The 16,152-nt window shown below is 39.9% G+C and overlaps 1 protein-coding gene across 1 annotated transcript; it reads left to right on the top strand.

Moving 5' to 3' along the window:
• The first annotated feature begins 92 nt into the window (after positions 1–92).
• On the top strand, positions 93–13,357 carry ell2 (elongation factor for RNA polymerase II 2). The gene is made up of 12 exons (XM_054617505.1): positions 93–317; positions 3,385–3,432; positions 3,982–4,106; positions 4,225–4,388; positions 7,750–8,009; positions 8,396–8,520; positions 8,844–8,916; positions 9,001–9,682; positions 10,661–10,733; positions 11,172–11,343; positions 11,863–11,907; positions 12,057–13,357. The coding sequence occupies exons 1-12, from the start codon at positions 144–146 to the stop codon at positions 12,171–12,173; spliced, it is 2,058 nt and encodes a 685-aa protein (XP_054473480.1). The 5' UTR covers positions 93–143; the 3' UTR covers positions 12,174–13,357.
• Positions 13,358–16,152: the final 2,795 nt, after the last annotated feature.

Below are 16,152 nucleotides of genomic sequence, written 5' to 3'. Positions count from 1 at the left end.
CTGTGATATAACTCTGGTTGGAAAGTAAAAAACCAACAAGCTAGCAGCAAGTCAGGACTAATCAACCACTGTAAGCCCTGTAGGCAGCAGCTGTAGTCCCTCCCCGGGCCAGAGTGGCGAGCAGAGGGAGCCTGGGCTGCTAAATGCTCCAGCCTCAAAGGGACGATGGTGGAGGGCTGGTAAAGATGGCGGCGCTCTCCGAGGATGGGAGGTATGGATTAAATTGTGGCCAACAGAGCACAGATAGAGTCACCGTATTACACGTCAAATTGACCGAGACGGCGCTGAGAGCCATAGAGAGCAACCAAAATTGTATGGTGAGTGAAACAGCCTGTTTATTTCATTAAAAAAACAGCCATGACTTGTCGGGCTGACACAGCTCGTCTCAGCTGGGGAAGCCCAACTGCCACGCACAGCTACAGCTACAAAGTTAGCTGTTGACAGGGCGACTTTCAGCTGGGCTTTTTGACTGTATTAGTCTTGTGTCATTCAATTCTCCACCCGAACAGGGCAACAGAGACCTGGGGTGTGTGCTGTAGACATATTTCACGAACTGACAATTGTTATTTGATTTATAAAACCTGTTGGCAAAGTTAGACTGTGTGGAGTAGCCAGCGTTAGCTTCAGTGTGGATCCTCACACTGAGCTGAGCTGGCCAGCAAAGTCCATCTTTCTTTTCAGACTTGCATTACTTTGACCAAATCAGGGAAGTGGTATGGTTAATGTCACCACGACGAATCCACTCACAGACAGAGTTAAATCCACGTAAAAGCTTGGATAACGTGGACTTTTTATTCGACGATTGGATAAGTTAAAGCTAATGTAACGTTGACTTGATAACAAGTTGGTTTTGAAAGCCCGTCGGTGACTGGGCAGCTTACCATATGGTTAGAAGTTTTAGCTGGTTTGTTAAACGTCACATCACGTCCTGATACTGGTATGAAGCTCACAGCCAGGCTCGTCCCTTTACAGCAAATTCACTTAAATATCAAATGTCGAGTCAGACGAGCTACCATACTGTAGCTACAGGATGTGTAAGTGCCTCAAAGTGTTACACGGGACAAATGTTTAATTTGGGCTCGTCTGCCAAATTGCATGTACAGATATTTCAAGCTGAGTAAGAGAAGGTGAGCAACAGTTTTTATATATATATATATATAGATATATAGATATATAGATAGATAGAGCCTCTCTCTTGCTCTGATTTCTGATTTCTATCACTTCATTTTGTTCGAAATACAATGAATTCAAGGAATTTCTAGCTCTCCACATTCTGCATTTCACCACTGAGCTTGACACGAGCCGTGATTATGAGGCTTTTGGAACTCTGTGTGCTAATAAGTCACTGCATACCTGTGTAGATTAAATATAACTTGGTAATCTTGAACTGTACAAATGGCATAATCTTGTTGAGGTGCTACAGAGGTGAACTAATTTGGACCTCTGCAGTCTTGGGTTGCAGAGGCCTGAAGCCAAGTTACCTGACCTTAAGTCTGCCAACAACAAGGCCATTACATAACATACTGACTGGGCCTAGGTCTCTGCTCAGGGCTGATGCACTGTATGTGCTGTACTGTTCAGAGGTCTCTGTGACAGCTTTTTATGGCACATGGTGTGTGTGTCTGTATGCCACACACCACTCACAGCCCTGTATATGAAACCTTTGCTCACTGTGAACCCCATGAAATGAATTGACATATGGATCCCAATTTAAAATATGAAGTTAGTTTGTGACAACCGGCAAACTGAGTCCTCACTAAGTCGAAGGAATTCTTTTGTGACAGTCCATGCTACAACCTTATTGGATGTGGTAATGTTGGTCTGTACGCTGCATTGAACGGCAGCCTGCCATCTCTTGCTGACTGAGCAGCCAAAACTGCCTGCTTTTTGTTTCTCTCTCCCTCTCAGTAATGTGTGTTGTAGCTCAACCAGTCATCGAACTATGGAAGCTGGCTATCTTTGTCTTTCTGTGGTGATGTGAAATGTGATCAGAACTGTGTGAGTGAGGACTGGTTGGTGTGTGAGTGAGTGTATGGATAGTGGGGGAGGGAGTCAGTCAGTCAGTGACTTGGAGTATCTTAGCTTTAACCATTACATGGTTCTGTCAGTCTGAACAAAAATTACACATTTCACCCAAGATTATCTGCTTCTTGTGTCTTGTATGAGCTTGCAAGTATAATTCTACTATCCAAAAATGCAGAGAAGCTGTAAAATGCAAATTCCTCTGAAACAAATTGATGCAACATTATGAAACTCTATGATCTAGCCAACCGGTACTTCAGCCTAAGCTGTGTGAGCAAGCATATCTTGGCTTTTCTATCCTAACCTACACAGCATCAGAGCAGCCACTGCATTTTTGTGGCTGTCAACTCCATTTCAATTAGCCACCAATCCAAACCTGCAAACCTACACAAAACAAAGACATTTAAAAAATATCTTCCTCAAAATATTTGCTGTATTTGAGTGTTGACCAAGTTCCACTTCTTGTGTTCGGATAAAAGTGGACATTTTTACTTGCCATCTACCGCTTACAACTTAAAAAAGAAGATAGAGGTAAAATTGACTTGCATGGTTTCTCTTTAGAGACCAAAGCCCTAATGTTGGCTACCAGCGGACTGTCATCAAGTATTTGTGGCTGAGAGTAACCCGTTGTTTCTGCAGCCAGGCCACTAGTGCAAGTTGATCAACAGAAGAAAAAAAAATACAGTAATATCTGCTAGTTGGATTGTAATCTTTTCATTTGTAACTTTTTAATGCAAATATGTCAAACATTTCCCTATCTTAAGCCTCTCAATGGGAGGATTTGCTGATTTGTTTTTTCATGTGATGGTTAACTAAATGTACTTATTGTAAATGTATTTTATTGACCCAAAAAGTATCCATCACTTGATAAAAAATGATCTGCAGTGTAATCAGTGATGATAATAACTGTTAATTGCAGCCCTGAATCAGACATACTGTCAATTCTTATTACTGCCATAGCACAACACTGCTAACAGATTCACAGTCGCATGGAAATGAGAGATATTGTCTTTTTGCAATGCTGGCTCTTCAGATTTCCCCTTTTGCATTATGAATACTAATTATTTTCTCTCACATAGGCACGGAAAGCATGTGCATATAATTTATTACCTAGCTGGCGGCTGTAGTCTTGTGCAACATATAATATGAATTGTCAGTTGTTTAAATTATGCTTGGCGTGACGGGACCCTGAGGCTCTCCTGTTTCTTCAACCATATGTTTGGATTTTTGTAGTGTCAGTCAAATATTGTGGCATGCTCTGCAGGTTCTAGACTCTTAATGTAGCTATTTTTTGTTACTTAAACAACTGGTATTGCTCTACCAAAAATCCATTGTTAAACTGTTGTTTCTCTTCACTTTCAGAATGTACCTTCTTTGCGGCCAACAATACAATTCAAAGGACTCCAAGGGGTGAGTACCCCTCCCATTCAACACAAGGCTCAGAGTGACCGTACTGCAAGTTGTGAATTCTTTGTGTGTAATAAATAAAAAATGTAGATCTTTTTCAGGTTGGAAGTGGGCAAGTTTAGTTTGGCATCCATTAATAAGTTATTTATACAATCAATTCCTTTATTTACTGTTTTGGATTTATGTGCCGAGTTGTATTTGTAAAGGCTGTCTCAAAAATGTGTCTTTCTGACTGGGTCAAGTTAATCAGCTACTCAACTACTGCTCAGCTTACACTTATCTATGCCACCAGTATTGCATGTTATTATTTTTAGTAGGAGTACTAGCAGCAGTAGTGGTAGTAGTGCTGTTCACAGTATTTCATTCACTTTTGGTTATGGAAGTTGCGTCCTCTATGCAAACTTTCTGCTGAACTGTTCAGAGACGCACACATTTCAGAAATAAACTGACTATATTTGATTGTCATTCTCACCTCAATTAATTATCTCAGGTTCTCAGATTTGAATAGATACTATAACTTGCAATATTCTCTTTTTGTGTGTATTCTTACAGCGCATTAAAATTCCCAAGACAGATTCCTCCTCGGACACCTTCCACAATTTTGATTTTTACCTGTCTAATGTGGGCAAGGACAACCCTCAGGGAAGCTTTGAGTGCATCCAGCAGTATGTGTCCAGGTAATGGTTATCACTGGTCAGCTGAATCAACTGTTGCTGTCTTACTACACATTGCTAGAAGGTTATCCCTCTCTGCCTCACACATCACACACATCTCTCATACTCTCTTTGTCTCCAGCTCAGGGGCCTCACACCTGGCATTGTTGGGGACAGTACAGGACAAGGTCACAGTGTGTGCCACCAATGACTCCTACCAGGTGACCCGGGAACGCATGACCCAGGCCGCAGAGGACACACGTGAACGTGGGACCAAAGTCATCAAGCCTGGGGGCCAGTACAGAGGTAAGGCCCTCACTACAGTCTCACTAGCATAGCATAGCTTTACGTCCCATCAACACATCCTGTCATCCTCTCTTTTCAAACTTGGCCCCTTTTTCAGGGAGTGAAAGCTGACGACCTGTCCCTATTCAAACCCATTTCTGTCTTCTCCAGATTAGCAGACTGACTGATAAGGGCTAAAGGTTGCTGCTGAAGCTATATCTGTTTTATTGACACATAGCCTGCCAAAATTATACTGTCACAGTACAGGCACTAAGTGTTGCTTGTGTTTAGCATCTATCACATGTGACGAAGTAGAACGTTTCATGTTTCCCTTACACTTGGTGAGCATAAATGCAGGTAGATCACTTTCCAGCCAACTGTGCCAACCAGTGCCTGGATTTCAGTCACACAAGCTGAACAGAAAAAGTAATCTTTTATAATCTAATTTGGTTTTTCCACTCTCTCCAACCTCATCCATTTGTCTAATCCAACTCTGAGAAGGTAGGGCAATGGATCTGCAACCAAACAACTTCCTGATGAAATGTCTCGTTCAAAATGCGTTTTCTTATTTTTAGCAGCTGTTTTAGACCAAGATAATATGGTAAAGAAAAAATGTGCATGTCGGTAAAGGAAACCACAAAGGAAGAGAAGCGTCACTCAGCCTCTTATGAGAAAATATTATGGCAATCAAAGGTCTTAACAAACCACAGAAGCAACATTGGATGCTAAATATTTGATGTTTGTGTAAATCATTACTAGGTATGCAAATAATATATAAAAAGTTAATAGGTTACTGTTGATTAAAACAGATTTATAGAGCTCAAACTAAAATGGACGCACTGTCAGTACTTATCCAGATTGATGGCTTTAAAAAAGTGTTTTTAGCCACATGCAAAATGCATTAAACAATAATAACAACCACTTTTTTGTTTCACCTATCTTCTCCAAAGATTTTGCTTAGTTTTTTTAATTTGTTTTATCTGTGTCCTTTAAAATGTCTATTAAGCAGATTAGCGTGGTTGCCTAAATGTGACCCTATATGCACAGTGGAGATGTTTCAAGGCAAAATTACTTGTGAAGTAAGTAATTTTACTGTGAATGAAAAAAAAAAATCTTAAATCTGCATTCCTGTCCCAAAAAAGGTTTTATTCTGATTAGTAATAAAAAATATTAAAAAGCAAGATTATGAGAGAATATATGAGTGGTAAAATGCAAATATGTAAGAAATGTAACGTTATTTTGGATATGTGCTGAAGTATAAAAAATGTGTTGCATCCTCTCTACTTTGGATACAGGTGACAGATGTAAGATCAATCAATCTTTAATAATGACCTAAATATCCGATGTGATATTGTCAACATAATTATTATGATTGGTAAATATGTAATTCCTGCATTGTGTTTCAGCTTTATTCCCCATTTATGGACAATTTCACTTCTAGATACTCCATCCAATGGCATTGTTGCATATAAATATTTGCTTGATAGTGGGATAACTTTATCAAACAAGTGTGTCTTAAACACAATTCATACTTGTACTCTTAACACGGCTAACATTTAGGCAGCCATTTTTTCAGATTGAATAGTCAAAACTAGTTTGTAAGATTTAAGCCTTTGTCAAAGAGTTACTTGTTTGAACCAGAATCAAAATCTAGCTCAGTCCCCACATTTTTTACATGATTTTAAAACCTCCTCAGGCCTGTCTTCTGGGCCCATGGGAACATTTGCATATAAGTGGCCCAGATAGAAACTGGGAAACGAGAGGAGCAGCAGAGAAAAGTGGTTGGACAGGGGCTTGTAGCAGCTGGTTTGCAGTGAGCACCCTATTTACTAATGCAAAGGGGCCTTTAGCATCTTGCTTTCGCAGGCTGTTAATTCCAGGCAACAGTCTTTAACTATTATAGTATTTTTTTATCTTTCTCTTTGTAACCTGTATCTTGTAATGAGAGCTTCACAACCGCTGTCATTCCAAAACCAGTGGCAGTTAACGGTCTATGTACTATACTCTTGTTCTCCATGTACAGACTATTTTTGAAGGAGGAAACTTTGTTACATAAGCTTTTCACCTGTCATTAGACAACAAGTTTACACCTCTGCACATTGATCTTAGTCTCTGCTTTTTGACTGGGGGTGTTCCTTTCTCTACCTCTCTTTAACCATAATCTCTTAAAGAGCTTAAGAATTTCATAATGGCCATGAAGCGGTATAGGGAAAAGTGCAGGCACCCTGACTAAGTGCATGGCTCAGCACCTCAGTGTCTTGGTTTCTAATCGCCCGGACTCTTTGATGTAAATCAGTTTCCTAAACTAGTCTTAGTCTACTTTTTAAAGTGCATAACTTTTGATATGGTTACGCCTAGTGTCTACAATACTCAGCGTTTCAGACCCCTAAAATGGAGATGGTTGAAAAAGCTTCTGCACCGGTTTAGTTTGAAGGAAAGCACAGTTTCCAGAAGAAAACAAACATCAGTCCTGAATAACACCGGTTAATTCATCATAAATAACAAATGACAAGCGTTGCTTACGTTGTTGTCTCTGCTGGCAGCTTTTATGTTGTTAAATTCTGCATTTTGTGAAAATTCTATTCTTCCTCCTTTTATTAGAGGCCTCTTTTCTTGTGACTGACTCACTCACTGGTAGTTGCCATTAACAACTGAGTAGGGGTGGAAAGTATAAAAGAGGTATAGAAAGTACACCGATGTGAATTTGCCCTAATGCAGCTAACTTTGATTTTTTTAACGTGCTGACTGTTGGAGGCTAGAGATGCACCAATCTATAGGCTTTGGATTACAAAACAGGCGCGTTTTCAACCGATGGACCTCGATTGCTGTCCGGCCGATCAGTTTTATAACTTGGATTTTAGCGTCCTCCAACTAACGGGGTGACTTGCAGTATAAAACAAGCAATAAAAAGAGTTTTGAGAAAGTGTGAGTCACTGCTAACATGAGAGGTCCTTGAGCATGCAGCCATAACAGACCACTCCTAATATTTCTCAGTTTGCTGCAGCAGAATGAGTTGGGTTTAACTTGGCCGTTTAAACGTCTCAGTCCATCAAATATTCCTGCTATGTCTCATTCCCTTGTTTTTAGTGAAAGGGTCCTACCTTATTAGCTTCTTTTCAAGTATGCAGTGTTTGTGGCCTTCTGGAACAAATGGCTCTACTTTAAGGTTAGTGCAGAGTTGACTGGTGGACTCAAACTCCACATACCTAACCTCCTATTTAATATGGGTGGTGATGTTTGTCTGTACACAAGACTGGCTTCAGTAAGTTAGTTGAAGGCAGGAATGTTGTTGATAAAATATGTGACAACATAAATATGTGTGACGATGAACAGCCCTCCAAGGAAAACAAGTCTTAACATTGTCTTTACGTTCCGTCTCTAGGAAAGAAAGTCCATATCCGTAAGCCGGCTCTATCGGCCCCAGATGTGGTCCCAGAGCGCAAGCGCTCCACACCCATCAACCCAGCCAACACTATTCGCAAGTGCCTTTCCAATAATCCCGTGTCCCAGCGGACGTTCAGGGACCGCTTAATCCACCTGCTGGCGCTCAGGTCCTACAAGAAACTGGAAGTGCTTGCCCGTTTGCAGCGGGACGGTATCAACCAGAAGGACCGAAATTCATTGGGTACCACCCTGCAACAGGTAAAGTGTTGTCTTTTTGTGTGGTGTTTTTGAAAAAAATATATTTTAAGCTAAATATGTCGATCTTGAGCATGACGGTTTAAATATACGTGACCTAGTTATTAGTATTTACACATCCTCCATTATACAGAAAAATCCAGAAGTACTAACTTCTATATTTAACCAGCTGATATTTAGGTATTCCTCATGTTCTTAAAGTTTTTCATTTGATCCCAAAGATCCCCTTAACCACCTTTTTTCTTGACAAGAAACAAGCCACTTAAACCTTCAACATCATTTGCATGCACAGGTGTTAGGCCAGCACAGGAAATGTGAAGTTTCAGAACATGTATACTTCTCATGCTGTCAATTTGACTTTTAACTGTGTGTCTGTGTGTACAATACAGGTGGCAAACCTTAACCCCAAAGACAACACATACTCCCTGAAGGACTTTATTTATCGTGATGTCCATCGAGACTGGCCTGGCTACTCTGAAGATGATAAGTCACAAGTTGACCGGATTGTGGCTCGGTACGTAAATTGCCTGTTAAGCATTTCATTTTCCTTTTGAGCTTAAATACATACATACATACATACATACATACATACATACATACATACATACATACTTGGTTGAACAACTAAAGCATTTGCATTGTGAAGGTGGTTAATGTGTGGAAGACATAACTGTAATGTTAGTTACTGTGGATCCTAATATTTGTTAAACTGCAACCTTTCAATCCTTCAGATAATGTTAAAGGAATAGTTCATTTTAAAGTCCAAGAACGGCTCATATCGCACACAAGTAGGCTTACATTTTCCCCTCTGACAACAATATTTCCTTTCTTTAACAGCAAATTAGGTCTTCCTACTGAGACCCTCCCATCAAGCAGTTCTCCCAAAGACAGTGTACCCACATCCCCCCAGGTATCTGAACAAATACACCCCATTACACACACACCCACAGTGGAGTATGCACACTTCAGCTAAAATCTGTGTGTTCTCTTCCAGAAGCGCCAGGCAGACTTTGACTTTATTGATCCTTTGGCACCCAAGAAAGCCCGCATCTCCCACCTCAGTAATCGAGGGCCAGCCACATCTTCAGCCTCCTCCTCTGACCGCCATGAGGAGGAGGAAAGCCCCAGCTCTAAACGCTCGTCCCTACCCGCCAACGTCGCCTCGGGCCCTCCCACCCATCTCCCAATCCCGTCCCACCCTCCTGCACCCTCTCACCAGCAGCCCAGCCCAGCCTCAAACTCCAATTCACCCAGCACACCGGAGGGCTGTGGCACCCAGGACCTGCCTATGGACCAGAGCTCCTCCTGCAGAGACCCTTCACCAAGCCCTTTCTCCTCTGATGGGACCCTGCAGGTCGGCTATCGGCACCCTGTCCCCGTCACCAGACCAACCACCTCCCCTAGCCCTCCTCCCCCTCGCACCTCACTCACAGTTACCTCCACTGTCATCACCAGCCCTCCCTTGTCCAGCAGCACCAACAAGAAGTTTAAAAAGAAATCCAAGAAGCACAAAGATAAGGATCGAGAGAGGGAGAAAGGGAAACGGACGGAAAAAAGTAGCAGAAGTCCTCCCAGCGTAGCAGAGCAGGCTGAAGAGACTCGTAGAGCTAAAAAGAAGCGCAGTGCAGAAGAAGAGAACAGAGAAGTTATCGACAAAAATCCTCACAAAGATAAAGGTGCGTTTCTGTCTTAATGAATTATTAATTATCAGCATCACTCAACCAAAAGTTTAACCACTTAACCGGACCGGACTTTCGATTACTGTTTAACGTTTTCCAGCTTGCACATCACATTTTTTTAATATTTCAATGTTTAATTGTTTTCCATGCTCTCGGACAGCATTTTGTTCTCAGTCAATTCACTTATTACAGGGTTTATTTTGTCAATTAATTTAATTTAGTGTAGAGGACATCTCTTTAAGGTGTAGTAATCACATTTTTATTTTATCTAAATTAACACTGTGATATTGAGTGCATGTGATGAAAGAAGGGGTTGTCTAGGGGATGTGCTCAGACCACAATTTCTGTATTTCTTTTTTTCTATGCTTGTTTTTTGTTCTGGTGCTCTGCACATCTCTGAAATCTGCCTACCTGTATGAACTCATTTATTCATGCAGCATTGACATGTCTTGTGACTAACATGCCTTCTCTGTCCAGGTTTCCAGCCAGTTTATCTTTCAGACTTTGTTGAAAGATAAACTGGCTGTTACAAATGTTTATCTCTGTTTGTCTGTTACATCCTACCCAACAACATAGTTGATCTTTGATTACACTGATGCAGTGGATGTTGTCTGAACACACTGAGGCATTGTGCTGTGCGTTCTATCTTGTACTCTAAATTCATTATAAATAAACAAAATACTAAATTATTTTATTCAACCCTTTCGACCGGTTAAGAGAGCCATCTAGGTTAAATAATTGTAAAATTGCGTTACAACAAGTAACCCTTCATTAAGGTCACGAATTCTCTGACACACATCCATCCGCCCATGAAATTATGTATTAATAAGTTATTTATTTTCCTTATGAAAGTATCATCAGCGGCCGTACAACCAATGACAATTTGGTAGGATGAGAGCAAATTGACCAACCAACCAGTCAGCCCTCGTTATCAATGCAGTATTTACATTCTTACACTTTACTCTTTCTCCTCAGGCCCTTCAGATAAAGAGAAACCAGTCCAATCCACTGAATTCTCCTCCACAATTGAGACGCCTGACTATGTAGTGTGAGTAACCCTGATATACTGTGAAGTTCCCATTTTCTCACAGTGTGACCCTCTTCACCTTTCAGGTTTCTCATTTCACAACTTGAAACATTTGACTGAATGGGTCATTGAGAACAGACCCAAGCTTGAGAATTAGAACACAGGAAATGCAGCAATAACAGATATGTTTCATGTGTGCACTCTGGTATTTATAATTTTTTTGGTTTCTTTGTCACTGGTAACAAGTGCAGGGATCCATTGCAAAAATAAGGGGAACTGAAAAGGTTGTTAAACAAGATTATCACCTTTCTTTAAAGATCACAACCTTTTGTCAAGGTGTATTTTAAAACAAGGAACGGTAGGGGAGAGTTAGCTTAACTTTTTCTGAAATGACAATTTTATGTGTTAAATGACTTTCAAAAGAATCATTCAGTTAAACTTCCTTTCCTGTGTTTACAGGAAGTACATGCCTATGGTGTCCATCGACCAGCGGCAAAGGTACAAGGATGACTTTAATGCAGAGTATGAGGAGTATCGCCTGCTACACGCCCGGGTGGAGAACATCACTCGCCGCTTCACCGAGCTAGATGCCAAGTGCCGGAAGCTGGCACCTGGCACCAAAGAATACCAGGTCAGATCAGTTGGCGTGTATACACTGTACTTAAGTTGGTGTTGTCATTCCCACTTACCAGTGTCTTCTAAAGCTACGTACTGTTAAACTTAGTTTCTACTCCCCGTAGTAAAGCGGGCGCGAGGCACGCACCAGAAAATTACGTTTTCACGTTTGTCACTGCACTTGGTTGTGCTGCTATGAATTTTTTGGGGGTTGTTTATAATTAATATGAAATTATAGCAATTCTCATTTTTAATTAATATTCCAAATCTGTTGTTTTGATCCACTGAGATTTGCACAAGGCAGCACATATTTGTTTAGTGTTCGAAGTCATCCGACATTCAGAGCAGCCAAGTTACCACAAAGATATCACTTTTCAGTTTTGATGTCTCTATCAGCTAAATGTAGCATTCACAACACTTTTTAACACTTTTTCCTGTTATAAAGATGAATTGAATGCAAGGTAGGTCATTTCTGATTTTTAATATAATAATAATAAGTGATGTGCATTAAAAGTGATCATTTATACGTTTACAGAAGGTGCAAGAAGAAGTCCTAAAGGAGTACAAAAAGATGAAACAAGTGAGTAGTCCTCTGCCTGATAACGATGCTTTTTCTATAACCTCACAACTTGGCTTGTTGTTTCCTATTATTAACTATGTTTGCTGTTTTCCATCAAGCACAGCAGGGGTTGCTTTTAGAGTGATATTATGTGTGTATTTGTTTTACAGCACAGCCCCAACTACCAAGAGGAGAAACAGCGCTGCGAGTACCTGCACAACAAGTTGGCCCACATCAAGCGGCTCATAGCTGATTTTGACCAGCGCAGAGCCCAGCCCTGGTGCTGAGAGCACAGCACACAACATCTTCACTAATCAGTATTGAGAAAGGAGAGTCAAACCAGGAGGGTGTGTCCAACTGGCTGTTATTTATTAACACCCCTTCAGTTACTGCCTCCAAAACAGCCCCCACCTCTCTTCCTTCTTTTTTCCCCCCCATCATCCTTTTTCATTCCTTGCTCCTTTTCCTATATTTGATTCCACTGGCTTCATTGTTGCCTGCAATCTTGAAAATCTCACTTTGACTTTACCCCCATCTTTTGCTTTCTCTAAGTTTCTTCTGAATGGGCTCCTGTGGAATTTCATACCACTTGACCAGTGGAAGATGCTGCCTGCATGTGTGAAGGGGTTTGGGGAAAAACGTCAACTCTTCTAACCTTTTGAAGGACTTTTTCTTCAGGCAAAAAAAAAGAACAAAAAAAGTATTTTTGAGCATCAGAGAAAATATTAACTTGTATTTAAGTAAAAAAAAAAAAAAAAAAAAGAGGGAGATCTATTTATTTTGGAACTCGTATTGCAAAGAAGAGTCCACAGATGATATATTGTTTAACTTTTGTTTAAAACAATGCAAAAAATTACCGCGGGCCTTATGTGTTTTGACTTTGTGAAGCCATTTTGCACGCAAGATCCATTATGTCTTCTCATTTGGCAAAGATGTCTCACCTGCCTCATTTCCTCTCTTTTCATAAAAACTACTGGATTACCTTGCCACAACACATTACTGTTGTTGAGTTTGAGGCTGAAGGGGAAGGGAATGAGACGGGCAGGATAAATCAATTGAGCTGATTGAGAAGCAACAGTATGTGTGCATGGATTGTAAATTTAGTTGTATTAGCCACATGGGGTGGTTAGGGTGGGGTAACTTAAGGAGTATGATCCCCTGTCAGTAGGTGGCAGGATTCCTTGCACCAAAAGTGTTTAGTGTTCATGGTGCATTATGGGTGCCTTAAGGTGTTTACACTCGGAAATGTCAAGTTGGGCCGACCATTAGGGTCCACAGGCCACACAAAGGAACTATAACTGCCTGGAAACAGGTTGTGTGTGTGTATGTGTGTATGTTGGAGAGGTGAATGAAGGAAGGGATGATAAGTCTGAAAGGAGTGTTACAAATTGTTTGAATGTGTGTGTATTTGTACGGTTGTGCATTATGTGGAATGACCGCTGTAAGAATAAAATACAAATGTGGAGAAAAAGTGAGAAATATGAAAAACAAAAAAAAAAGCTGCTATAGTGTTTGACCAGCCAGAGCACTCAGGATCAACCTGGCTGGAGTAACAGTACCTGATCTTAATTGAAGAGATGTAGAAGATCCTTATCTTCCAGAATGGTTCATCTCTAGACCCTGGTAAAGAAAAGCGCCCACCTCTTCAGCTTTATCCAGTGGCAAACAGCCTGTGTTTCTGTTTAAAAAAGAAGCAAAAAAACATGTCATCCACCAGAGGACAAATCTGTATTACGATTTAAAATGTATTTGATTCTCAGTTTGAGTTCTGCAGAGCAGTGGAAGATTCTTTTTTTTTTTTTTTTTTTTTTTTTTTTTTTTTTTTTTTTTTTTTTTCAGCATTGATATGGATTTAGTTCAATGGATGGATGAATGGCTTCTATGAAAAGTCTTTATTTCACCAAGGGAAAATTGTTTACAAACCTGTGTTAGAATGTTTGCCAAAAATTAAATATTTTTCTGGTACTGCATCCGCGGAGTAACATTTCTGATTGGGGCTTCATTTTAGGTGACATTAATACTGGAATATGTGTTTCACTACATGTGAGGAAGAACTGAGTCACTGTGACCCCAGAAAGATCAACAACTGAAAGATCAACAACTGAAAAGTGTTGACTCTCTTCTTTTGTAGTGGTCAGCCCCTTCTCTGCAGTCCGGTCTGATTTATATATTCAGCTAGTGTGGACATGTAAGAGTCTGTGTCCGGTAATGAAAAGAAATGTAGCCCCAGAAACGGATTTAAGTAACTGTGGGCCTGTTCTATTTCACATATATTTTGGTTGTGGCACTTTGTCAAATAGTCAGTCTCTGCAGTAGACTGGCTGTTTAGTTCAGATGTCAGAATCAATTTAACACACTTGCAGACCTGGCTTAACTTACTTGTTGTCTCAAGTTATTTTGGACAGAAAATCAGCACTTGTATCTTGGATGTGTCAGAACAACAGCAAAAAAATGTCCACAAAGTTAAGGCTCTACTTGAGATTTACACTTTGGCTGAGGGCTACAGGGTCTGTGTTTTGGTTTTATTTATTTTTTCCCCTTGCAATGGTCATTTTCCAGAATTAACAGTCATAAAAGGCCACAAATTAATTATGGAGGCTAGGGCTTTACATGCAGCCTTCAAGTATGTCCTCTTTTCTCAGCCTTCCAAACATTTCTGTCTTTATCAACAGCAGATTTACTTAAATTGGGTCTAATCATTATTTGACTCATTGTGGTGGGAGGAAGGAGGGAAGAGGTTTGATCAAGAGTCTTAATGAGGAAGTGACAAAGTTGAAAATGCCCTGGCAGTGTTTAGGTATGAGCAACCACTCAAAGTCCAGTGAATTTTGGGTGAAATCTGATCCTGCCCAGCAGAAAATGTAAAAAAAAAAAACATTTCAATAAAAATCTGTTTAGTTTCACCTTGAAAATGTCTTTTCTTGTATTGTTTTTGTGGTCATCTTTTCATTCATTACAAATAGTTAATATGTAAACACCAAATAAACAAAAAACAGGATCCAACCTAGAACAGAGCAGAAAGATTTCAAACTGCTGTCACACACTGATAATTAACAATTGCATTTAGAAATGAAATTACATATTCATTCAAAACATTGAGCCCTACCATGAGCATCTGAACCTTTGAGCAAACTACTGTATGTTGCAGAATATTACAGTGAGTCATTATCACTCACATTTTACAGTTATAAACGTTGTTAGTGGTAAAATGTGCATTAGTTAGGTAGTTGCTTGGTTCACCTGCAGTTCAGTTACCTGGAAACTGTTATCCAAAATGCAAACAACCTGGTTTAGTGGAGAATAGTGGAGCTGAACATAAAAATAAAGGGATTTCGTCTGGTATAATGTTCCCTGTTTTATTGAGCAATTCAAATTTTGATAATAAATATGAAAAAAAAGAAACAATTTATATCTTATAGACAAGGAACGGGTGACAGGACTGCTGCAAACAGAAGATTCCTGATGAGACTGGTTTAAATTGGCAACTGTAGAGTGTGATCAAGTCTGACTCTCAAAACATGACTTTGGTTGCGATCGTGCTGCTCTCACTATTAAATGTATCCGTATAAACTGTTTTAGTTTCCCTCTGCAGCAGTAAAAGGTAAGCTTAATGGTGTTGGAATTACAGCTGGTGGCAGAGTTGTTGAAGTGTGATTTTTGAGTTAGTTGCTGCTAAATGTGTAAAATGAAACGTTTGATACTATGTGGCCTACACTGTATCATCTTTTAAACAGCTTTTATGGCGATGGTCAACCAGGACAGGATCAAATCACAAAAAAATCTATAATAAAATCACCGAAGGAGATTCCTGCATTATCAACTCATCTTGTGACCCTCTCTTGAACAGCACCACTGTGTTACATTTATTTATCTTAGTTTATAATGCTGTTTACATGCTTGTGTTTCATCAAAATACCACAAACTTCATTTGAATGCACAAAACTTTGGGTCTGGTAGTATGATATGGGCTTTAGGGGGAAGCTGATTATTATATTATTATTATTATATTCCTTTATTGATGTAGGTAAATAATGATCCAACAGCATGTATTTCCACCCTTGGACTCCATAACAGATAATGCCATGCCCATCATCCTGATCTTTAGTGGTAGTAAGTACTATATCACTTCATAATTTAACTCATTTATCCAATTATAACTGCAGGCGTATTTTGTTTTTGCAGTGTCATGGAAGAGTTTATTTCTGTTCTTCTTTCATTCAAGTGCTTTCTTCCCTACTGTACATGTCAACTGTCATGCTGTTCTTC

Source organism: Anoplopoma fimbria, chromosome 17 (assembly GCF_027596085.1).
Source record: "Anoplopoma fimbria isolate UVic2021 breed Golden Eagle Sablefish chromosome 17, Afim_UVic_2022, whole genome shotgun sequence".
Lineage (NCBI taxonomy): Eukaryota > Metazoa > Chordata > Actinopteri > Perciformes > Anoplopomatidae > Anoplopoma > Anoplopoma fimbria.
The sequence above is the reverse complement of the archived record's forward strand: the minus strand, read 5'-3'. Positions and strand labels throughout refer to the sequence as shown.

What these genes read in the sequence shown, in the direction of transcription:
- ell2 (XM_054617505.1), top strand. Translation starts at nt 144, where the DNA reads ATGCTCCAGCCTCAAAGGGACGATGGTGGAGGGCTGGTAAAGATGGCG. An exon ending in GTTGACCGGATTGTGGCTCG is followed by an intron (nt 8,521 to 8,843) that starts GTACGTAAATTG and finishes TTTCTTTAACAG; the next exon opens with CAAATTAGGTCTTCCTACTG. An exon ending in GTGTACCCACATCCCCCCAG is followed by an intron (nt 8,917 to 9,000) that starts GTATCTGAACAA and finishes GTTCTCTTCCAG; the next exon opens with AAGCGCCAGGCAGACTTTGA.